Source organism: Varanus komodoensis, unplaced genomic scaffold (genome assembly GCF_004798865.1).
Source record: "Varanus komodoensis strain SLA01 unplaced genomic scaffold, ASM479886v1 scaffold55, whole genome shotgun sequence".
NCBI lineage: Eukaryota > Metazoa > Chordata > Lepidosauria > Squamata > Varanidae > Varanus > Varanus komodoensis.
Genome location: NW_025336157.1, coordinates 5,092,806 through 5,116,165, shown reverse-complemented (window position 1 = coordinate 5,116,165; position 23,360 = coordinate 5,092,806). Strand labels below are relative to the sequence as shown.

At 53.4% G+C, this 23,360-nt stretch overlaps 1 protein-coding gene across 3 annotated transcripts in view; it reads left to right on the top strand.

Moving 5' to 3' along the window:
* Positions 1-22,367, top strand: part of ATP8B2 (ATPase phospholipid transporting 8B2) — a 39,544-nt gene extending 17,177 nt beyond the window's left edge. For 2 of the 3 annotated variants that reach the window (XM_044448602.1, XM_044448603.1), the window contains 16 exons: positions 2,609-2,817; positions 3,219-3,262; positions 4,086-4,251; positions 4,818-5,006; positions 5,710-5,825; positions 7,897-8,061; positions 8,282-8,393; positions 9,597-9,702; positions 11,838-11,982; positions 13,627-13,810; positions 14,855-15,078; positions 15,228-15,311; positions 16,912-17,142; positions 18,132-18,270; positions 18,880-19,010; positions 19,559-22,367. In XM_044448602.1, coding sequence (XP_044304537.1) covers positions 2,609-2,817; positions 3,219-3,262; positions 4,086-4,251; positions 4,818-5,006; positions 5,710-5,825; positions 7,897-8,061; positions 8,282-8,393; positions 9,597-9,702; positions 11,838-11,982; positions 13,627-13,810; positions 14,855-15,078; positions 15,228-15,311; positions 16,912-17,142; positions 18,132-18,270; positions 18,880-19,010; positions 19,559-19,864 — 2,551 coding nt within the window. In that variant the 3' untranslated portion in view covers positions 19,865-22,367. Of the gene's footprint in view, positions 1-2,608; positions 2,818-3,218; positions 3,263-4,085; positions 4,252-4,817; positions 5,007-5,709; positions 5,826-7,896; positions 8,062-8,281; positions 8,394-9,596; positions 9,703-11,837; positions 11,983-13,626; positions 13,811-14,854; positions 15,079-15,227; positions 15,312-16,911; positions 17,143-18,131; positions 18,271-18,879; positions 19,011-19,558 lie in introns of those variants that run through there. The other variant, XM_044448604.1, reaches the window with a different exon arrangement.
* Positions 22,368-23,360: the final 993 nt, after the last annotated feature.

Genomic DNA, 23,360 nt, shown 5'->3' with positions numbered 1-23,360 from the left:
TTATTGCATGATCTCTACCGCTGACCCCAACTTCTCCCAAAGATGTCCCACCTGCCCCCACCCCGACTTTCCACCACTACCTGTTCGGTTTCTCCTGCTTTTCTGCCTGCAGCCCTTCTCACCTGTGTGTGTCCTCCCCCTCGCTCTCCCCGTTCTTAATTTCTCTCTTTTTCTCCTTTGGCCTTCTCCAGCATGAATCTCTTTCTCTCTGTGTTAGTCCCCAGGTAAGAGCACGGCCCCCCCGCTCCCGCTGCAGCTGCCTGCCCTTCTCCTCGCTAACTGCCAGCTGTGCCGGGACCCCCGAGGCAGGGGCAGGGGGTGGGATGCCCCATTTGGCCCAACCCTGCCAGACCCCGCCCCCCGCCAGCACAAAGCGCTGGAGACCTGTGGCACTCCGATTCCCCGCTCTGCCCTCGTTTGTAGACCTGCCTCTGTTCTCCGTACGCCGTGAGCTCAGAATAGGGATGGGGAGGTGCAGTGAAATTGGGCCCTTCTTGGTTTTTGTCTCTGCAGAGTGTTCGAGCCCCTCTCGTTCCATGTTGTGCTTGCTGCCAGAATCGGGTTTTTTTAAATGAGAAATTTAGTCCGTGCACACTACTTTGTACACCCCGCCCCCCGCCAGCACAAAGCGCTGGAGACCTGTGGCACTCCGATTCCCCGCTCTGCCCTCGTTTGTAGACCTGCCTCTGTTCTCCGTACGCCGTGAGCTCAGAATAGGGATGGGGAGGTGCAGTGAAATTGGGCCCTTCTTGGTTTTTGTCTCTGCAGAGTGTTCGAGCCCCTCTCGTTCCATGTTGTGCTTGCTGCCAGAATCGGGTTTTTTTAAATGAGAAATTTAGTCCGTGCACACTACTTTGTACAAATGTGCGTTTCGGACCCTTGCTCAGATGCACATTCCTTTATTTCTCTGATCTTGCGCGATTCGTGCGTCGGCATGGACCGCCCCCCCCGCCGCTCCAAAAATGCAAAGGCGAGTGCGTGGAATCCATTTAATTTGGAAAAGTCCATCTCCTCTGAAAACTGCAGGATATATTCCTAGAAACTGGAGCTGAAATTCATTTTAGATCCAGGCACAGTCACAGGGAGAGGAGGATACCGTACACACATGACACTAACCCGCAATGTGGGTTATTGATTACGGGATTGTCATGGCGAGCAGTTACAGCCACGCTATCCAGTTGTGAAATGGTAACTACCAACAATCTAGAAGGAGGACCCATGGTTTGTTGTCCAGTTGTGTACTCTGCGTTGTTTAAACCATGGGCTGTTGTGTCATGCGGAGCAAGCCGTTGTTGGATTTAGAGTAGACACATTGCAAATAAAGGCAGATGATCTCAGTGAGTCCACCCCAAATGGGGCTAAGATGACGATGACATACGATATATATTTCCCACCTTTCTTCCTTTTGCGAGAAACCCAAGAGAGCCCACAAGGTTTATTTAAGCCCTGGTGGGTTGTGGCTCATGTGTGTGGAGACTGGAGGGTGGCAGGGGTTGTTTGAGGGTTAAACGACCCTCAGAGAAACAGAGCGAGTCAGAAGGGGCCTCCCGGGCCATCTAGTCTGACCCCGGCTCCAGCCGGCTCCGCTCACGACACGCCCCCCATGTGCACGTCCAGCCTGTCCTTGAACACCCGCACCGATGGGGCCTCACCCACCTCCCGGGGAAGCCCATCCCACCCCCTCAGGGAACCAGGCCACGGAGTATTGTGGGAGCGGTGCAAGCTAGTCCTGTCTGCGTGTGCTTGGTTTTGATCTGCAGCAGAGAAACGTATTCCCATTTTTGTTGAAAAATATCCACATGCCCCTTTTCTTTACAAAAGTAGCCACTGAAGCAGCCCGAACAAAAGCAAGTCATTGCCATGAACTTTAAAAAAATTGACAGCCAAATGCAGCATGGAGCTTCTGTGTTCAGGAGCAGTCTATCTTGTGAGCACCAGAGCTGGTTGGGGCAAACAGAACGGCAGCACCTTGTGGCCTTGTTACACTGCAACGCACAGAATGGACTGGATTTTGTTTTGTCCCTTTGTGGTGGCAGATTGGCCTGTGTCTTGCCTTTTGTTATTTGCCCATCGGGGGTTTTTCTCAATTTTCTGAACTTATGTCCAGGTTGGAAAGCGCACACACGTGCTTGTGCGAATCTGCGAATCTCCCCGAGTACTGATTCCCCCTCTTCAGCCTGAAAGCATGGATTTCTCGGTTGTTTGCATTTTTCCTATTTTTGCACGACTAAATTTGCCTGCAAGCCAGAGCCGGGCCCTCAGGCTCAGGGGATCTGTGTGACTCCAACGCTGCTGCTCCACTGCAGCGTTGGAGTCGCAGAAATCAGACTGCCTTGCAGGGTGTTGTGGATTTCTCCCAGAACCCTCAGCGGCAGAGCCCAGACTGGGTGATGCCCGCCTGGCACCAGGACTGTTTGGCCCAGTCCCCAGTGGGGGATCGTCGCTGCTTCGGTGCTCTGCCACCAGAACATGCGCCTGGCGAGGACTGGGCCCAGGCCTGGTGATGGCTGCTTGTGGGGAAGATGGGAGCTGGGGTCAGCCCCTCTGTGGGGAGGGGGCCCTCCTCAGCTGCGCCCTGAGCCCCTCCTCCCGGTTCCTCTTCCTCCAGCGTGGAGGTGATCCGTCTCGGGCACAGCTACTTCATCAACTGGGACAAGAAGATGTACTGCGCCAAGCGCTGCACGCCGGCCGAGGCCCGGACTACCACGCTGAACGAGGAGCTGGGGCAGGTGGAGTACATTTTCTCCGACAAGACTGGCACCCTCACCCAGAACATCATGGTCTTCAGCAAGTGCTCCGTCAACGGGCGCAGCTACGGTAAGGACGCGTGTGCCCCCCGTGCCATGGGGCTCCACCTTCCCAGGCTGCCCAGGAGGGCCAGTCCTGCCCTCCGGGACCCAGGAACGCTCCCCGGGGGACCGGGAACGGCGCCTCCAGCATCGGACCCGTGGCCGGGGAGCCGGCCTCACTCCGCGTCATCCTCCCTGCGGTGCGAGGGGCTCGGGCGCCTGTGTTCTCCTGCCTGCTTGATGCCTTCCAGGTCTGATTCCCACGTTTTGCAGCTTCCATGGTTTACGGCTCCTGCCCCCACGCTGGTCTCCCGTGTTCTTTGCTCACGCCCGTCGCTCCCACGTTGGATGCCCAGGCTCATGCTTTACGCCTCCCACAGTTCGCCCTCCTGCTTCCCATGTTTTAATGCCCCCCCCCTCTCTTTCAAGGTGATGTTTTGGATGTCCCGGGTTACAAGGCTGAGCTCGGAGAGGTAGGAACCTTCTTTTAATGCGGGTGCCACCAATGGAACTTGGGGCTCCATGTACACAGGTCAGGTGCTCTACCCATTAGGCTGTCCCACCCCAACCCCTTGGAAGTGCCACAGCTGTGCAGATAAGGCGTGTGTGCCATCGGCCCATTCCCAGGCCCAGTCTGAAGTGCCAGCACTAACTTTCAAAGCCCTGTGTGGCTTAGGATCAGGTTACCTGGAGGATGTACCTGCCAGATCCCTCAGAGGCCCTCACCTGGGCGCCACCACCAGATGAGGTGAGATGGGTGCCTGGTTAAGGAGAGGACCCGCACGTGGGGGCACGCCTCCGTCAGAGATGCCGTCTGTGCTGCGATCTTTCCAACCCCACATGAGGGCTGTTCTAACCTTCCAGGCATTTAAGTTTTTATCGTTTTCAGTTTGCTGCAGTGTTTCCACTACTGCTGGGTTTTTGTCGTTGTCGTTGTCGTCCTTAAACCTTTTACAAGCTCTTATACTGGAACTTCTTATGTTCTTATGACATGCACATGGTGGGCATGTCATGAGCGGAGCCGGCTGGAGCCGGAGGTCAGACTAGATGGCCCGGGAGGCCCCTTCTGACTCGCTCTGTTTCTGTGTTTCTAACTTGTATATTTACCTGCTGTGAACTGCCCGGTAAGCTCTGGCATTGGGCAGCTTAGAAATGTAATTAAAACCCCCTCCCCAAGCCTCTTAAACCCAGCCCCGCAAAGCTCCTTGCCCTGACTTAGCCCCACGCGACCGGCGTCAAAGCCCCTCCTCGTTCACGTCGAACGCCGACGTTCTGCTCTCCTCCTGTCCTCTCCAGCGGACGGAACCGGTGGACTTCTCCTTCAACCCTCTGGCCGACCCTGTGTTCACCTTCTGGGACTCAGGCCTGCTGGAAGCGGTCAAGCTGGGCGACCCTCACGTGCACGAATTCTTCCGCCTGCTCTCTCTCTGCCACACAGTCATGTCCGAGGAAAAGAGCCCAGGTAGAATTGGGGGCTCTTCAAAGGGGGGTGGGGGGCAGGGTTAGGCATGTCCACTCTGGGGAGTCGGGGCTGAGCAAGAGTTAAACAGGCTGGGCGACGCTGCTGTCTTCTCGTCCGGCTCGGCAAAGTGGGGATTAGCCGCGCAGCCTCACCTGGATTCGGGAGGCGCAGGTGGGCTGCTGAGTCATGTGACCCTGGCCAACTACGCCCATTTCATTTCTGGGGGTGCGTGCAGGACGGGGGGTGCACCTGCCTCCTGGTATTGCTTCTCTCTCCAGATTTCTCTTTTTAAGCAGGGCTGTCCCGCTTGGGACGCTTTGGAGGGCTTCCACTGTCCATATGTTAGCAAAGACCGGATGTCACATCAAGACAATGACTTGTCTTTAAAAATGAATAGATGCGTGGAAAGTTGAGCGAACCGTGATGCCCATAATGTGCCAAGAGCTAGAATTGGCGTCTTGTGTCTTCATTGTATGAAGGGAGATGGAGTGAGGGAAGCCTGGGGAACTGTCTGCCCAGCCGGGCCGGAATCTGCTTTTTCCACCTTCCCTCCTGTCTTTCTCCAGGGGAGCTGTATTACAAGGCCCAGTCGCCCGATGAGGGAGCGCTGGTCACAGCCGCCCGCAGCTTCGGCTTTGTCTTCCGGGGGCGCACCCCCAAGACGATCACGGTGCAAGAGCTGGGGCGGCCCGTGACCTACCATCTCCTCGCCATCTTGGACTTCAACAACGTCCGCAAGCGCATGTCGGTCATTGGTGAGAAAACACTTGTGTGAGAGTTGTGTGTGTGAGAGAGAAAGATGGCAGGCGGAGGGGATGGAATTCGAGAGGCCGGGGATCGCAGTCCCGGCTGCAGGAGCCTCTCAGCAGGGCCCTGTGTCCCGGTGGCAGAGCTGGGCTTTGCATCATGGGCTTTGCATCCAGGAGGGAGCAGGGGCTGGAAAACCCTCTCTGCTTTGGGGCTTCCCCAATTGTTTTGCACTTTGCAATGCCTCATCCTCCCTAGAGCCTGTTCTTCCCTCCCTAGAGTCCCAGAGCTCTTAAACTGGGCTGGGAAAAGTTCAGGGAGAAAAGGAGCCAAAGGGAGTCGGTGTCTTAGCAGACCTGAGGGAGTGACCCTCCTTCCCTTCCTGTTCTCCCTGTGTCTCATGGAGTACGGCTGCCAGGTGATGGTTGGAGGTGAGCCAGAGGCTGCTGTTGTCTCAGCAGAGTCAGTGAAGAGGCCCCCACTCCCCTTTTGATTGTCCTTTGCTTGGCCACAAAGTGTGACTTTGGGCCAGTCCATTCTCTCAGCCTAAGCCACCTTACAGGGTTGTTGTTTGGGAGGAAAAGCATGGAAGGGAGAACAGTGCAAGCTGCGTAAGCTCCTTGGAAGAAAGTTGCACTAGCCAGAGATCCTGCTTGCTCTCTCTTGCTTAAACTGAGATGTTCTTGGTCTTTCCCCCCGTTCGTTGCTAAGTGCGGAACCACGAGGGGCAGATCCGACTTTACTGCAAAGGAGCCGACACCATCCTGCTGGAGAAGCTTCACCCAGGCAACCAGGAGCTGTATAATACCACCACCGACCACCTGAATGTGAGTGGGGAAGCGGGGCGGTGTGGGAGCTGGAGGCACCTGGCTCTTCGAAGATCGTTGGGGACCTGGATACCTGAAGGAACGCCTTCTTCCGTATTTGCCCTCCCGCCCCCTGAGATTGGCCGCAGAGGCCCTCCTCCAGGAGCCCTCCGTGAAAGACATCAGGAGGCAAAGTGCCCGGTGGAGGGCCTTCTCTGCAGTGGCGCCCCATCTATGGAATGCGCTCCCCAGAGAGGACCGCCTGGTGCCGTCGTTATTTGGTTTTTTGGTGCCAGGCTAAGACCTTTTTATTTCAACAATATTTTAATAACTTTTAACATCAGCTATATAGGTTTTAATCTGCAGCCAGGGTGGATCTGGATTTTATGTGTATTATGTTTTATTTTATTTTATGCAAGCTGTCCCGAGGTTTTGCGATGGGACGGCATACAAATACTCTAGACAGATGGATGGAGGGATCGTTGACAGCACAGCTGGAGGGACTGCATGTGCCTTCCTGCTTAGCAGGGAAGTACCTCCAGTTCCCATCAGCCCCAGCCAGCATGGCCAGGCACCAGGAATGCTGGGAGCTCTTGTCTAAAACATCTGGAGGACAATCCCTGGAGATCTGGCCCTGTGGGGTGCAGCACTTGACAGCACTGGGGAGGCGCATGGCCCCACCACCACAGCCAAATTGCCCGCTCCTGAAATCAGGAGCCAGGCCTACCTTGCAGGGTTGTTGTGAAGTTAAAGTGGGGTGGGAAGAGAACCATGCCTACCATTTGGAGCTCCGCGGAATATATAAACCGTTCGAAATGAATATAAATACAGTTTAAACAGAGCTGTGAAGAATTTGGGACATGTAAGTTCCTCTTCACTTTTAGCTTAAAACTTGGCAGGAAAAGCAGCGGGTTTCCTCTTCTCAGTTTATTTTGGGGCCTTATTTTGCCCCACTGCATGCATCGCTGCTTGAAAATCAGCCCTGGAGGAGACTGTGGCAAGCCAGGGGAACACAAAACTCTGAATATGGGAAGTTGTCCCACAAGAACACAAGCCCCGGAAGGGGAAACCGGCATGGACCGAAGTCTTTATTTTTAACAGAAATGCAACATCGGAACAGCCCATGTTCTCTGAGTAGAGACTAGACAGTGTAATGTTACACAGACGCCTGTTTTGATCCAGGAATCTTACTGCCCCCGGACCCTTGGACCAACCCAGCAGGCCGGTGACGTTAGGGGCAGACGGCGCAGCTCCTTGCTGCAACATTTAACCCCAGTTCTCTGTCAGCTTCACTGGCTCCCTATTGAAGTCTGGGCCCAATTCAAGGTGTTGGTTATGACCTATAAAGCCCTTAACGGCTTGGGTCCTGGTTACCTGAAGGAACGCCTGCGTCCATATATGCCCGGCCGCCCCTTGAGATCTGCGGGAGAGGCCCTTCTCCGGGAGCCCTCTGTGAAAGAAATTAGGAGGGTATGTACTCGGAGGAGGGCCTTCTCTGCGGTGGTGCCCAGTCTATGGAATGCGCTCCCCAGAGAGGTCCGCCTGGCGCCGTCGTTATTTGCTTTCCGGCGCCAAGCGAAGACCTTTTTATTTAAAAGTTATTTTAACTGTTAATTTATTATTATTGTATTTATAGATTTTAATATATATAGCCGAGGTGGTACCAGTTTTTAAATTATTGATGGTATCTTTTTATGAATGTTGTGAGCCGCCCCGAGGCTTGGTTGCGATGGGGGCGGCCTAGGAATGTTTTGAATAAATCAATGTGGCGCAGTGGTCAAGAGCGTGGGACTGGGACTCAGACGACCCGGGTTCGAGTCCCCGCTCGGCCATGAAGCCAACTGGGTGACTTTGGGCCAGTCCCAGACTCTCAGCCCAACCTACCTCACAGGGTTGTTGTTGTGGGGATAAGATGGAGGAGGATGTAAGCTGCCTTGAGCCCTTCGTAGGAAAAAGGCAGGATATAAATCGGAAATAAATAAAATAAAATGTTTCGTTGCAAGCCAGACCTGCAGAAATAAATAGACAGGGAAGAGTGAGGAAGGATGTGGATGGCGCCCCTGCCTGACTTCCCTCTCCTCGCCGCTTGCAGGAGTACGCCGGAGAAGGTTTGCGTACCTTGGTGCTGGCGTACCGTGACCTGGAGGAGAGCTACTACGTGGGCTGGGCCGAGCGCCTGCAGCGGGCCAGCACCGCGAGCGAGGGCCGCGAGGAACGGCTGGCTCGGCTTTACGAGGAAGTGGAGAACGACATGATGGTACGCCGCCCATCTCGGGCCCGTGTGGTGTCGTCGCTGGGGAGCCGGGCTGGCACTGGGGGAACCGGATCCCAGTCCCCACTCGGCCACGGAGCTCCCTGGCTGGCTTTGGGGCGGTCGCCGACTCTCGGCCCGGGCTACCTCCAAGGGCTGTTGTGAGGATCAGATGGAGTTGGCAGTGCAAGAAGGCCCGACCGTCTTTGCTTTTCTCTCCCTCCAGCTGCTGGGAGCTACGGCCATCGAAGACAAGCTGCAGCAGGGAGTTCCGGAAACCATCGCCCTGCTCACGCTGGCAAACATCAAAATCTGGGTGTTGACCGGAGACAAGCAAGGTGAAGATTTTGAAGTGCTGCCAAGATGGGTTCCTTTCCAGAGTTCCTCTCAACAGTGCAGTGGCTGAATATTTTCAGTTCATTGTGTTTTGTTCATTTTCATTTAGTATGTTTCTTTCGAGCTATCTATGGCTTGATTCTGGCTTATATCCTCCTCCCAGTATTACAGACCGAACGCGTCTGCCCACCAGTTGCTGGGGAAGATGGGAAGTGGAATGATGTTGTCCTGACAGTTCCTGGGTTCATACGTTATACGGTAGCCAAAGCTTTCGGGGCAGTTTACAAAGATCAAATCCTTTAAAAATACGATTTGTGTCTAATATAAACAACAGTTTTGGCACAAACGTATCCACAGACAGCAAACACACACACACAAACATATCAACAAAATTCCATGACTTAATTAAAACCTATCATATGTTGCCAAGTGCCCAGGAATAAAATCTTAACTTGATGCCGAAAAAATAACTATATTGGTGCCTGGTTAGCCTTGCAAAATGTTCATTCTACAGTTGCGGAGCTGCCACTGAGAAGGCCATCTCCCTTGGTGTCACTCTACAAGTTTTTATCAACGAAGGTACCTGGAGGAGGGGCTTACACAACATGTGTTGTTGATATTTTTCATGTTTATTTATTATATTTCTTCTTCCTTCTTCCTCCTTTTATCATTTCTTATTATTTAGTACCTAACCAGCCAAAGGATACATTTTCTTAGTATGGATTGTGTTAGGGAATAATCTAACATGTAATAAAATAAATAAAATTATTTTATAATAAAATACACTGCAATGCAAAACAATAATATGTATTTATTCTTACTCTGCTCTTTTCCCACAAAGTGGAACAAGACAGTTCCTACCTGTAGGTTTATATTCTAAAGACATACAGCACCAAAGGAAAATACATGGGGAGGGAAGAGGAAAGTAATTCGCTTAGCAATGTTTGCAGGGGGTGAAAGTTGAGGAAGGAGGAACCTTTAGAGGGGAGGTCCTTCCGTAGCACTTCTTGAATTTGTGTTCCTGAGGATTGGCAAAGAAGAGCTATTGTTTTTATGTGCTCCTTCCTTTTGACATTCTTGTTCTGAGGTTGAGCCTTGTTCTACAACGATCGCGCTTGTCCTGTTGTCGCAACTTAAGTTCTGGGTTTAGGGTCTGAGATTCAGGCCAGGCTCCAGGCTCAGAGTTGTTCTTGCTCCTTCCTCAGAGACGGCGGTGAACATTGGCTACTCCTGCAAGATGCTCACGGACGAGATGACGGAAGTGTTCATCATCACGGGCCACACCGTCCTGGAGGTTCGACAGGAGCTGCGGTGAGTGAAGACGCTGGCCAAGCCGTACTCCGCACGACGCACAGTTCAATTGATGGCCTCCAGTTTTGGAGGGCTTTAAAAGGGGATTGCACAAATTCATGGAGGAGGCGGCGATCGGGCCTACTAGCCTTGCCGGCTGCTTGCTGCCTGCGTCCACCAGTTGCCGAGGGGCCTGGACGGCCAGAACTCTTGTGTGCATCCCTTTCAAGGCATCCTGGCTTGGGCAGCTGGCTTGCCCTTATATGAACAGAGCGCCAGGCTGGATGGAGCACTGGCCCAGGGCCTGGCCTTCTTAGTAGCTCACTTCCCTTCAGGAATTTCCTCTCCTTGGCTCCAGGGAAAAAGCTTTAGGTGCTGCAGAAGCTTAGACTTGTTTCCCTGGGTCTTGGAAAGTCTGGAAAGGGTGTTTTGTTGGCACTTCGTGGATTTTTCTCGAATGCCTCTGGTGTTGTTCACCTGGCGTTTTGCAGTGCTGATTATGATCTAAAGCTTGGTAGGAACCTGCTCGGGTTTAAAGATCTCAGGAGGGGCCCTTGGGATGGTCCGTTACCCGTGCTTGTGGGGCATCCACGGAAGGGCTTTTCCTCTCTTGCTCCCGAACTATGGAATGTACTCCTTCCAGAACACTCTTTGCCTTTACATTGTGTTCCGATGCATTTGCTCCATGTAATTTTCAGGGTAAATAATTATCTTTACCTTTAAACATCTTGGAGCACTTTTCTGTCTCAACAGGCATAGAGTGAAGAACCTTAAGCCAGGTTCTTCTTAATATTTTTACCATCTTTAATATTCTTGTTTTTCTTTCAAGGTTTCATGTCATTGTAAATAGCCGTGCACCACTTTGATTGCTTTGAGCAGATAAGGCCACAAGATATGTGGGGCTGCCCTTGAAGACGGTCTGGATGCTTCAGTTGGTTCAGGACAGAAGCCACCAGGTTGCCAGCGGGAAGCGGCAAATAGACACACACAACACTGGTTATGCATCAGCTGCACTGGCTTCCGACTGAAGTCCAGGCCCAATTTAAGGCGCTGGTGGTGACTGTTAAAGCCCTAAACGGCTTAGGACCTGGATATTTGAAGCAGTGCCTCCTTCCATATAAACCAGCCCACCCCCTAAGATCTGGCCCTTCTTTGGGAGCCCTCTTCAAAGAAGAGCAGAGGAGTGGCGATGTGAGAAGGGCCTTCTCTGTGGTGGCACCTTCACTTTGGAACTTGCTCCCCAGAGAGATGTGCCTGGCACCGATGCTTTTTTCAGTGCCAGGCCGAAACCTTTTTATTTTCCCATTATTTTAAATGTTTGTTTTTGTTTTTTTACTTGGGATTTTATTTGTTAGGGATGCTGTACCATGTTTATATTTATTTCACTGTGTTGCCAGCCTGAGACATTGTGAAAGGCAGGATACAAGAACTTTAAACAAATCCTTTCCAAGGTTTGGAAAGGAAGAGAAATCTTGTTGTATTAATCACAGGATCCTAAGAGCCCCAGTGCTGGATCAGGCCAAGTGCACAGTGGCTACCCAGCTACTCAGGGAAAACGTGCAAGAAGGACACAAACACAAGAGCAGCACCTTTCCACAAGCGGCATACAAAGGCGTTCCTCAGCAAGCGCCATACAAATTCGTGCTGCCTCCAATCTGCATGTAACTATCAGAACCAGCAGCCTTTGGCAAACTTCTCCATCTGTTTGTCGAGTCCCCTTTAAAAACCTTTCAAATCTGGCCAGGGCGACTTCTTTTATATTTTATATTTTTATTTATTTTATATTGTTAATTTTAATTTTATATTGTTATTTTTGTATTTTATTGTATTTTATTGTGTTGTAAGCCGCCCTGAGGCTTCGGCAAGGGGCGGCATAGAAATGTTCTAATAATAATAATAATAATAATAATAATAATAATAATAAATATCGTTGGATGTTTAATTCTGCATGGAGTGAAGAAGCCTCTCCTTTTAACTGTCCCAAATCTCACATCGTTCAGCTTTTTGGAATGAACACTTGAAGTGTCTCTCTCACAATCTGTGTCTCTCCACTTTTTCCAGTGTTCTGTACACCCCTCTCCTGCCTCTCCCTTTGTTCAGATGCCATACCTTTTCCTCCAGATGCACTCAATCCTTTCTCCTCTTCCTGTTGGCAGGAAAGCTCGGGAGAAACTGATGGATTCTTCAAGGACCATGGGGAATGGCTTCACCTACCAAGAGAAGTTCTCCGCCTCGAACCTGACATCCATGCTGGAAGCCGTGGCGGGCGAATACGCCTTAGTTATCAATGGTCATAGTCTGGTAAGGGGTGAGGAGAGACGATCCGTGGAACATGGCCTGGTCCACAGCTCCTACCTGGTCCCCCTGCTGCCTCTCGGCAAGAGCTTGGCCTTCCACTGGGCCGTTTTTCTGTCGAGGCCTGTGAGAGAGAGTTATGATCCACCGTTGAAGCAAAATTCACAAGTGTCGCCTCCATGCAATATTAGAGGGATGGGATGTCCGCAGAGATCCATTTTTTAAAATAATTTTTATTTTCCCAACATCTACAATGACCTAGGGGAAAAAAAAACGAACAAAGGAAAATAACATAAACAGAACAGGCTAAAGCGAGCAAAATAAAGTGGCCAAGGGAATTACAAACAATACATCCCATATACTGCAGCCACCAGAGTTAACCCTGTTCATACCTTCCCAGGCTCTATGAGAGTTAGCAAGAAAGAATGAAGAATCATTATTTTATACATCAACAGGTTTTCTAACCAGTTCAAATTCTAATGCTTTCCTTTTTCCGTTTGAAACACCCCTGAACTTTTTTTTTAAATAAGTTTTATTTGAAATTATAATGCTAAAAAACAAACAAAAAACTACAAACAACATCCATCATCAAAAACATCGGGCTCGCTGGGTCAGCCCCCACACCCTTCTTTTTCCATTTATGATAACTTAAAAGCATATTTAAATCTATGTGAAGTCCCATTTCTCTAGCCAATAATAAAAAAAGTCCCAAGTTTGATAGAAGTGCAAAATAAGCTCTCATTACAAGTCAAACAAGGTATTGTTAAATATCTCTTTCAAAGTTCTTTCCAAGCGTACACACAGGAATGCCTTGAGAAATAATCTCGGCCTCAAATCCAAGCCGTCCGAAGGGCGCAGTTATTCTTCAATTGAAATGCCACAAAGTGAACTGAAAAATACTCCCAGCTAATATTCTCATGCCAAGGTTAGTTTACACCATCCTCACTTCTCAATTCTTAGTTCTAAGACAGAAACTTTAAACATGTAAAATGTCATTAATCATCTAATTTTACGTTCCAAAGTCCCTTCAAAGAATGCAAACAGAAAATGCCTTAAAAATCCAAACAGCAGCAAATTGAAGTGATATTGTTGTTCTCTTGGCAAAGCAGAAGAACAATACAAAATAGAATAAGAAAAAAGAGGATGAAAGAAAAGAGAAAGTTCATGTGAGGGGGCAAGACTCTGAACTCATTCGAGTTAACTTTCTCTCGCCTTCTTGTTAATACCAGAGCAATAAACAAAATATTTATGCTCACCTGTCAATTAGAGAAGCAGAAAAACCTCTCGGAAGGCAATTTATTACTTTCCTGATGAGATGAGGAAAGAAGCAGCATCGAGCCGCTGCCTTTTGAGTCGCCATCCCCCCAGAGTCACCTCCGCGGCCATCCAGCTGCTTGCCCACCAGGTGCTGGGACCCCCGTTCTCATTGGCCTGAGCCTGGATGGCTTTTGGTTCAGCATGATGGGAGATCCAGAGCAGAATATCTGGAGGACAGTGGATCTGAAGGAGGCTGGGTTTGGAATACAGGCCCCCAGGAGGCTCGGGTTCAAATCCTACTCATCTGTGGAGCTGGAGCCCGGCTTGTGCCCCTCTGTTCGGGCAGTAACTGGCCCTGTGTCATGTTGTCCTCGTTGTGTCCGCTTCCCGTAGGCACATGCCTTGGAGGCCGACATGGAGCTGGAGTTTCTAGAGACGGCCTGTGCCTGCAAAGCCGTCATCTGCTGCCGCGTCACCCCCTTGCAGAAGGCGCAAGTGGTGGAGCTGGTGAAGAAGTACAAGAAGGCCGTCACGCTGGCGATCGGGGACGGGGCCAACGACGTCAGCATGATCAAAAGTGAGTCCTGGGGCAAAAGGGAGCGGAAATCATCCTGCAGAGCTCTGCTCTGCTCTATTCTTTTCTATGCGTTGTTTACAAGAATTCACAGAATACAAGGAAATGGGGTCTAGAATACAAATATAATAAAAGCAGCAAAAAAGAATTAAAACAGTATTTGAAACAGTTGAACAACTAAAACAAGTTTGATAAAGCCAGACCTGTTATTAAAAAATAACATATGCCACTACATATGCCAGTGAAGGCTGTGAGATGCTTTTTCCTTCGAGGGGACACCACTGAAAAATAGTGTCTGGGTGGACTGGGGAGAGAGGCACTCCAAGAGGCCTTGCAATCCCAAGTCCCATCAGACTTTATAGGTCTGTTACAGGAGGAAGAGCTTTAACCGAGATTAGGTTGGTATATTTGGCCCTGCAGAATTTTGCACGCAACCTGCCCCAAGAACTTCTCCAAAATGCAACTTGGGCTTAGGCTGAAAGAGGCTCGTGGATCCTGTGGTTGTCCAGGTCCCCTCCAGATGGGCCTCAGCTCCCATCAGCCCCAGCCAGCATTCTGAACAGTTACAGATGATGGGAACTGGGGGGGGGGGGGGAAGATCTGATGTGTGCCAAGCCTCTGGGATTCTTTCCGGGCTGACATGCCATCCATTTAAATTGGCGGCCTCGCAATCCTGGTTGGGGTTTGGGAGGACGTGCCGCAGGCAGTCTGACGGCATCCAGTGCTGGGTGGTAGGAAAGTTGTGTCAAGACCGGTGCAGCTGCTTCGGGAGCAAGGCTGGACAGCCAGCAGACCCCTGGATCACGTGGATTTTCCACTGCCACCCCTCACGGTCTTTGGCGACATGGCCAGGGTCTCGGGGACTGCGATCCAGAACATCCCCTTTGCCCATCCGTCTGCCAGAGCGCAGCGCGTCCTTGACTTCCGTCCCCGTGCATCTTAAGGGGTCGGGCGTCCAGGTGGGAGGGGGAGGAAGAGCAGGCCAGTGCCAGGTGCCCACGGAGCCTGACCCCCCTGCTTGATCCCGCTTCCTCCCTCCCTCCTCAGCGGCCCACATCGGGGTCGGCATCAGCGGCCAAGAAGGCATCCAGGCGGTGCTGGCGTCCGATTACTCCTTCTCGCAGTTCAAGTTCCTGCAGCGCCTTCTGCTGGTCCACGGCCGCTGGTCCTACCTGCGCATGTGCAAGTTCCTTTGCTACTTCTTCTACAAGAACTTTGCCTTCACCATGGTGCACTTCTGGTTCGGCTTCTTCTGCGGCTTCTCCGCTCAGGTACTCGCCGGGGAGGGCGCAGCAGGAGCGGCCGGGGGCCCGGGCAGGCGGGGGGCGTTTCCCGTCTGCAGCCGGTCACGGGGGCAGCAGAGATCGTGAGGTTACCGCCTTGACCAGCAATTTCTCTCTCTCTTTTCCCCACCCCAAAGACTGTGTATGATCAGTACTTCATCACACTGTACAACATTGTCTATACCTCGCTGCCTGTGCTCGCCATGGGTGTCTTCGACCAGGTCAGTTCCGGGAATCCCGTCTCCGGCTGCTGCAAGGTGGGATGAGGCCAGGGAAAGATGAGTGGAGCCACCCCGGGGGCATCGAGCGCTGAGATTCTCCGCCTGGCCCCGGACTGTCGTGCCCCACCTGCCCGGCTGTACCCCCTTTCCCTGTCATTCCCCACTGCCTGACTTTCGCAGTCCCCCCCATGTTTGGCTCCACCCCTTTTGCCCTGCTCCCCGCCCCCGCTCACGTGCGCCCCACCCTCAGGACTCAAATTTGGCCCCGGGGCTGATAGTGCGAGGACACTCTTGCTTTGCCAAGCTGGCCCTAGTCCTGATCTTTTAGCTCCACTGTGGGAATTCCGCTTGGACTCCTTTCAACTTCTCCGAGCTGCTTCAATGGATGGCTAGACTAAAGTTTCACGAATCAACAACAGCTTGCCACCTTGCACACGCACACCCCTTTTGCCGAAAGGGGAGGGAATAAGTGAACCTTTCTGGTCTGAGTGGGGGGAAATTAATTATCTTGTGCAGACCAGCCTTCTTGTCTTTGCCATGTGGAAAACCTGGGCCATCCCAGTTTGACTCCTGTTGATCTCTGTTGTGAGTGACTGGGGGTGAGAGCTAAGCAATTCGGTATGGCCGTTCCCATGGGAACGGGAAGCCCCCTGGAATAATCGCTTGGCACGCTTCCTGGCTCCTCATCGGACTTATTTTATGCATGAAATGGCAGCCAGGCTGTTTGCTTGGAGCGGCTTAGCTTAAAGAAGAGGAAAGCGGAAGCCACCTTGTTAAACTGTGGCCTAAACTCAGATGCAGAGACACAGACAGAGACAGAAGAAGAGAGAGAGAGAGAGCTACCTGAAGTTGTTTTTCCTCCTGACTCTGAAAAGCCACACCTGTGTACCTGAAGGCCCTCACCAGCATGTCCAGCCGTCACCTATGCTGGTCATTGCCAAACTGGCGCACCTTTTGTGCCTGGTGAGGGAGGATGTTCAGCACACCATGGGAACGAATTCTTCCATGTGGCGCCCCGGGAAAGGCCAGGGTTGCTCAGCCATAGAAAAACGTCTCCATTACGCCTCTATTTGAGCCACGGCTCAGCGCGCACCGCCTTGTGGTCTGTGACCCGTGCGTAAACATGACCTTGAAGGGTCCGAAGCGGTGGCGGGACGCACGGAGAGAGGCTGCGTGCTTTCAGCAGCCTTCCCCAGCTGGGCGGAGCGCAGCTTCTAATGACCCGCCTGCGGGATGTGGGGAATCGGAGAGCGGCAGCTTGTGGCGGGGGGGAATTCCAGGGATGAAGGGCGGGGGGAGAGAAAGGATGGGGGTCCTTGGAGGGAGAGGTTGCTTTACCAGGCCCTGTAAAAAAAACCCCCTGAAAGATGCTTCCCCAGATATCAGAAGGCTGGAAAACATTTGGCCTGTGCTTCACCCCCTTGCAGTCCAGGTGTGTGAAAACACCGCTTCAGCTGAAATCCTCAGAGGGCCAGTGCAGGTTCTGCTCAGCAGGACGCCTACGGTTCTCTAGCAATGGGGGCAGGAGAGGAAAGGAGGACGGGGCCTGGGCGAGCCGTCCGCAGAGGGTAAATGTGGGTGTTGCTTCGTCTCGCTCCAGGATGTGCCTGAGCATCGTAGCCTGGAGTACCCCAAGCTGTACGAACCTGGGCAGCTGAACCTTCTCTTCAACAAGCGGGAGTTTTTCATCTGCATCGCTCAGGGCATCTACACCTCTGTCTTCATGTTCTTCATCCCCTACGGCGTCTTCAGCGACAACACCCACCTGTCCGACTACCAGTCCTTTGCCGTCACTGTCGCCACCTCTCTTGTTATTGTCGTCAGCGTGCAGGTAAGCCTGCCGGCACTTTCCGGCTTTCTGCTCGTGCCTGGCTGTGGCGAGTCCTGCAGCAGCTGCTCTGCCCCAGAAGTGGTCTGTCAACATGAGGACTAGAATCTTGGCTCTGTCTTGAGCTGGGAGTCTGGTTGGAGAGCTGGGACTTGCAGGTGAATGCACGTTTCTAATACACTGTGCCCCCCAGATCTCTGCTTGGGTAGGAGTTACTGCTTCTAAGTGGTGCAGAAATCGCACTTTGCACATGCCCCATCTTATCTTTGATACTTCCTAGCAAAGCATTAAACACCTGTTAAAATGGGGCTTTCAAATGCCCTAGCTTTAAAGACCCCTCTCAGCTAGAGATGGGCAAACTCCCAGTAAGTCCATATGGGAATACTGAAGGCCATTTCCCAGGAAAATGGGAATCGTGGTGCACAGATCTGCAGTTAAGCTGGGTCCAGGGAAGCTTTTCCACCCATCATGGGCGAGTTCCCAGCACCTCTGTTGGGAAGTGCCTTGGGAACCCTGGGAAGCTCCTCTTTTGGGGTGCCGCTGCAGCTGTTCCAGACATCACGGAGGCCCTGGTGCCCCTTGCCCTGTGGCCAGCTCGGCTGGAGTGAGAAAACCAGTCTCCGTTGCAGCCGCAGGAAGGGCAGCCCCACCAAAGGCCCCGTCTGAGTCAAGCCTGAACACTGAGGGGAGAGGCAGGGTTGTCCTGAGCTACTTGCTTCCCAAAACCTGCCACCATGGCAACAACATTCCAGTTTGCCTCTGGAGGGTTCCCTTTTGTCTCGTCTGAGGGTCTGATTCTGCCTTGAGCTGAAATCATTCTCTGACGCTGGGGGAAAAGGCAGGATCTAAATCGCTATATAATAATAATAATAATAATAATAATAATAATAATAATAATTATTATTATTATTATTATTATTATTATTATTATTTGTGGGGCTCCCTTCCTCTTCCCATGGTCCCCTGCCGACTGCCCCCCTTTCCCTTGACAGATTGGCCTGGACACCGGATTCTGGACGGCCATCAACCATTTCTTCATCTGGGGCAGCTTGGCTGTTTACTTCGCCATCCTCTTCGCCATGCACAGCGACGGCCTCTTCCAGCTCTTTCCCAACCAGTTCCGTTTTGTTGGTGAGTCCAGGCCCTCCTCTTTGCTCCAGCCTGCGCCCCGGTCCCCTCTCTCTCCGTCATCCAGCCTGGGCACAAAGCAGTTAAGTTCTTTTGCTGACAAAGGCTGTCAAACAGGACAGCCCTGCTGCAAGGGCATTGTTGAATTATGAGACGATTCTACCGTACAGTTAAGGCTGTTGCATTGGAAGAGTTCTGCTATGTGGCAATGGGCAGTGCATTGTGGGAAAATTCCACTATTTGGTCAAGGGCATTCTGGGAGAGTTTTACTATGTTCCCAAGGGTAGGGCATTGTAGGAGACTTTCTCAGTATGGGTAAGGCCAGTGCATTCTGGGAAGATGCCACTATTTGGTCAAGGGCAGGGCATTATGGGAGAATTTTTCCGCATTCCCAAGAGCAATGCGATATAGGAAACTCCCAGTGTGGTTAAGGCCAGTGCATTCTGGGAAAATTCTGCACTGTGCTGAAGGGCATTGCATTCTGGGAGCGTTTTCTCCCTTCCTGGCTGCTTGCTACTTTCAGGGGAGTAGAGGCCCTCGGGTTAGAGCTGAGCTCCACTCCAGCTTCAAACGGCGTTTGCCCATTCTTCTCTTCTCCTCTCACCTGGCCAGGTAACGCCCAGAACACACTCGCCCAGCCCGACGTGTGGCTCACCATCGCCCTCACCACGGTGGTGTGCATCATGCCCGTGGTCGCCTTCCGTTTCCTCAAGTTGGACTTGAAGCCCGAGCTCTCGGACACGGTGAGTGTGGCGGAGGAGGCGAAGGCCACCGAAGGGAGCCGTTTCCCCCCTCTCTCTTCGCGAGCGCTTTCAAATCGGTCGTACCGCGCTGGACGCAGCAGCAGCCCACACGAAGCACACGTGTCCGTTTGTTGCTTGGATTGCCATTTACGGCACGCGAACAGAGCGCGCAGTGGCACCCCCCGGCCCCGGCCTCGGCCTCGGCCAGGCGCTGCTGCTTCCCTTCCCACCACGAGGGCCAGGACAAACCCTTCAGCCAAAATGCTTCGTTAGGTTAAAGCTAAACAGCCAGGCTGTCTTTGTAGGACAAGAGAAGAGCATCGTAGAAGCCGTTAGCAAAAGAAAGAAGCACGGTTAAATTACTGGCTGTTAGGGAAACGTGGCTGATTAATTAGAGGGAGATTCCAGTATCCTTCCCCTTTTCAGGAAGGAAAAGGTGGGCTGTCGTGCTCGGGGGCCGGCTACTTGGAACACCAGATGCTCTTCGCATCTCCCCCTTGGCCTTGGCCGGCTCACCAGACCTCCAACTTCCTCCGGTCTCTTCCCAGGTACGCTACACTCAGCTGGTGCGGAAGAAGCAGAAGACGCAGCACCGGTGCATGGGCCGGGTGGGCCGCGTGGGCTCGAGGCGCTCGGGCTACGCCTTCTCCCACCAGGAGGGCTTTGGCGAGCTCATCATGTCCGGGAAGAACATGCGCCTCAGCTCCCTGGCCCTGTCCAGCTTCACCGGCCGGACCAGCACAAGCTGGATCGAGACCCTGCGGAAGAAGAAGGGCAGCGGCGGAGGCGACAGCGGCAGCAGCGTCGCCAGCAGCCCCAGCGGCGGTGGGCCGGAGAAGACGCTCAAGGTGTGAGGAAGAGGAGGGACGGTCCTGGACGGATGGACGGGCAGACACCCGGCGGACAGACGTGCCTCCTGGAAGAAGGGGCAGTCTCAGGGCAGAAATGGCCCGCTGTCCCCCGGATGCGGTGGTGGAGATGCGGGACCTACTAAAGGGGTCAGCGAGGGGCGCGAGGCCATGTAACCAAAACACGGCCCCCATATCTGGCTCCCGGGGCGGCTTGGCCACAGGCTGGCTGGAACAGGCATGGCGCAACCTCCGAATTTCTCAGCCCCCCAGGAAACCCCCAGATGGGGACGCCGCCCAGAACTGTTCTGCAAAGGGGGCACTTTTACAGACAAACGTCAAAGCCCAGTAATAATCCACCTGCCTCAGCAGCACAAAGCCTTCCCCCGAAACCGCGCACGAATGTATCCCGGCAGTTGCGCCAGAAGGTGGGGTGTATGGTGCATTGCAGGCCGGCGCTTCACTCGGAGACGGCGGAGAGGGAGGGAGCGGCCCTCCCCTGTTCTCGCCCGTCTCCGCCTCTCCGCCACGATGGACACGTGTCTTTTTTTATATACATATATAGGAAAAAAACTAAAAACAGCAACTACCAAGCAAAGAAAGACTTGATATTTTTCTTCTATTTCCCGCTGGCACTGGGTGTTCTCGGTGGGTGCCTCTTGGATCAGTGAGCGACGGAAATCAAGGAGCCGGATGGATAACGGCACGGATCGGATGACCTCAGGGCCTGCGGAAGCAGCCTCGCACTGGCCTCCCCTAGGACGAATTTCGCTTCCAACGCCTGGGAGACGGAGACGGGAGAACGCCTGCTCTGCTCAGATGCCCGGCTGTTCGGCACACGGATCCCATTTTTGTTGGTCCAAATGGAGGTGGAGAGGGAGCAGACCCTTTGGAGGTCCACCAGAATCCTTCCCCCACCCCTCCGAGAAGGACCCAAGGTCTGCCCCTTCCTGTGCCCATTCCCAAGGGTTGGTTCCCTGGGACTGTTTCCTGCGGTGGCGGGAGGAGGAGATGAGAGATTTTATTTTTGTATAACGTCGGACTTCAGCTTCTAAGGAGCTTCCTCCTTTTACTTCCCCGGTTACAGCCCATACCCCGAAGCATTGCATCAGTGGGGCAGATGGCCTCCAAGCTCAAAGTAGGGACAGATCTCTCTGTTTGCCCGCTCTCCGTTTCCCGCTTTTCCCAGTCTTGCCTCCCAAACTTGTGAGGCTTTTCCGTTTTCCTTACAATTCATTTCCAAATTCATCAGTATTTTTGCCCGTGATGCTTCCTTTTGTACGCACGTTTCCGAATTTCATGTGTTGTCGAAAGTCATTTTCCTTCTGCACATTTCTGTGGAAGCTTCTTGACTGGAAAATTCTCTTGCAAACTGCAAGATAACTGCATTTTGCTCTGCAGAGGTGTTTGGAGGGGCGAAATTCAGTCAGAGGTGCATTGCAGGCAGAACGGAACAAATTTCTCCCCCATCCTTTGCTCAGGACAGTTGTTCAGGAGCGAGGGTGTGCCCCGCTTTGGATGTGTGAGGCTAGTGCTTTGGGGGAGATGGCAGCTCTCCTTTGCTCCGGGCCCGATCCACGTGTCTGCTGGGAAGCTTCAGCTCTGACCAGGCCGCCCTCGACGGGCACCAGCTCCCATCCACCTCCCAAGCCTTACGAGGGTGGGCCGCACGCCCCGGCTGCTTCCTGTTACCACGTCTGACTCAACCAACACTGTCTCGCAGCGGTCTCCTTTCACTTGCAGGCTTCCTCTGGAGCCGGCGGCCTAAGGACCAGGACTCCCAGCCGCCTCTTGATGGCATTCCTGCTGGCCCAGCCGGATGAGGGGCCATAGCCCCTCGGTTCACTGTCCCACAGTGCCTCTGGCTTGGCGTCGCCCCGGAGCATTGTGGGCAATCCCAAAGCTAGCTCATCCCCCCAGCCGCCTCCCCTAGGCAGCCTACCCGAGAACAAGGGCTCCCTGGCAGAGCATGGTTTGCCCCGCACCCCCCAGCCGGCCCCCGTGCCTTGGAGGGCCGCTTGGCCCCACATCGCAAGGGCCCCTGTCGGAAGCCGCCTCTCCAGGGGGCAGGAGCCTGCACCGCAGCCTCTCCTCGCCGTGGCTTCCCCTCCCAGCACCCCGAACCGGGTGGGCGCTTGGACCGATGCTGCGTGGCGGCCCGTGGGATCCCCTCCCGTCCCCCTCCAAGCCCTTCCTTGGCTGTGCGCCCGCGGGCTCACCCCACCCGTCCCCCGGACAGCCCGGACGGGTCTCCGCAGGGCCACGCTTCCGCCCTGAGCCTCGCCCGAGACTGAACCCGATACCAAAGAGGAAAAGTTCGCTGGAGGGGGTCCCGGCGTGCCGCCGCCGGTCTCCCCTGGGGCCGGGCGAGAGGAGCGGAGCGCAGGGACCGCCGTGCCGGCCAGGGACCGAGAACATTCCGCATAATTTATTACGCATTTCTATACTTGGCAGAATTGTATCATTTTATGGGTATAAAGAGAAATTGCATTTTCTTAAAAAAAACAAACCATTTCTCTGTGGCTTTCTTATGTTCCGCACTGAAATAAAAGGAAGTGGAGAGGGAAAGGGTTGTGTGCGGGGGTGGCTGAGCAAGTGAATGCCTGCATGCCAGCTGGCCAGCCCTCGCCCTCGCAAGGCTTGCTAGAATTGGGGGATGATGGGGCCGGGAAGCGGAGTGTCTTGACGGGGCCACGTGGGGAGAGGCTGGGGTCCGTTTCAGCGCAGTTGTGGGGATTGAAGCACGAGCTTTAGAGGAGGGAGGTGGAGAACTTGACCCTCTTTCTGGAACCCTGGTCAGTTGCTCCGCTGCACCAAATTTGGGGACCAGCGCCCTTACCGGCCAAGGGTGCCTCTGCCCCTTGTAGGATCCACTTGGCTGTAAACGTAAGACTTTGCCAGATGCGTACATCACTGAGTGTGCGCTCAAAGGATCCATCGGAGGAACGTTAGAAGCATTCCACACTTAGCCCAAGTCGGCCCCTTGGTCCTCCTAGTCTTGCATTACCATCATGCCAAGGTTTTTTGTGGCTGCCTGGAGATGCTGGCATCGAATCTGGGACCTTTGGTCTGTGAAGCAGGTGCTCTGCCATGGAGCTACAGGTCACCCGCCAAAATGTAAGTAAGATGCTAGTCCTCATGGTTCGAAATCGAGGGCAGCTTGAAATAGGAAGCAGGACTCCTGCTCGAGCCCGCGATCTTGGAAGCCAGTGCTGTGGCGGTTGGAATGGGAGCCTGGAAGATGGGAGTTCTCTCCCCACGCAGCAATAAAGGGGGACTTTGGGCCGGGCATTCCACCCTTGCTTTTGGCCTAGCCTACCTCACAGGGCTGTTGCGAGGGTGCAACGCAGCTCTTTGAGTTCCTCACCGGCGGCGGGGTGGCAGTGCGACGGCCGGGAAGACGCCGGTCCGTTGCCGAAAAAGCGGCTGAGCGAGTGCTTGGCCGAGGGGGGCACTTCCCCCCTCCCCCTCGGGGCGGCAGCCCGGTCCCCGCAGCTGCCCT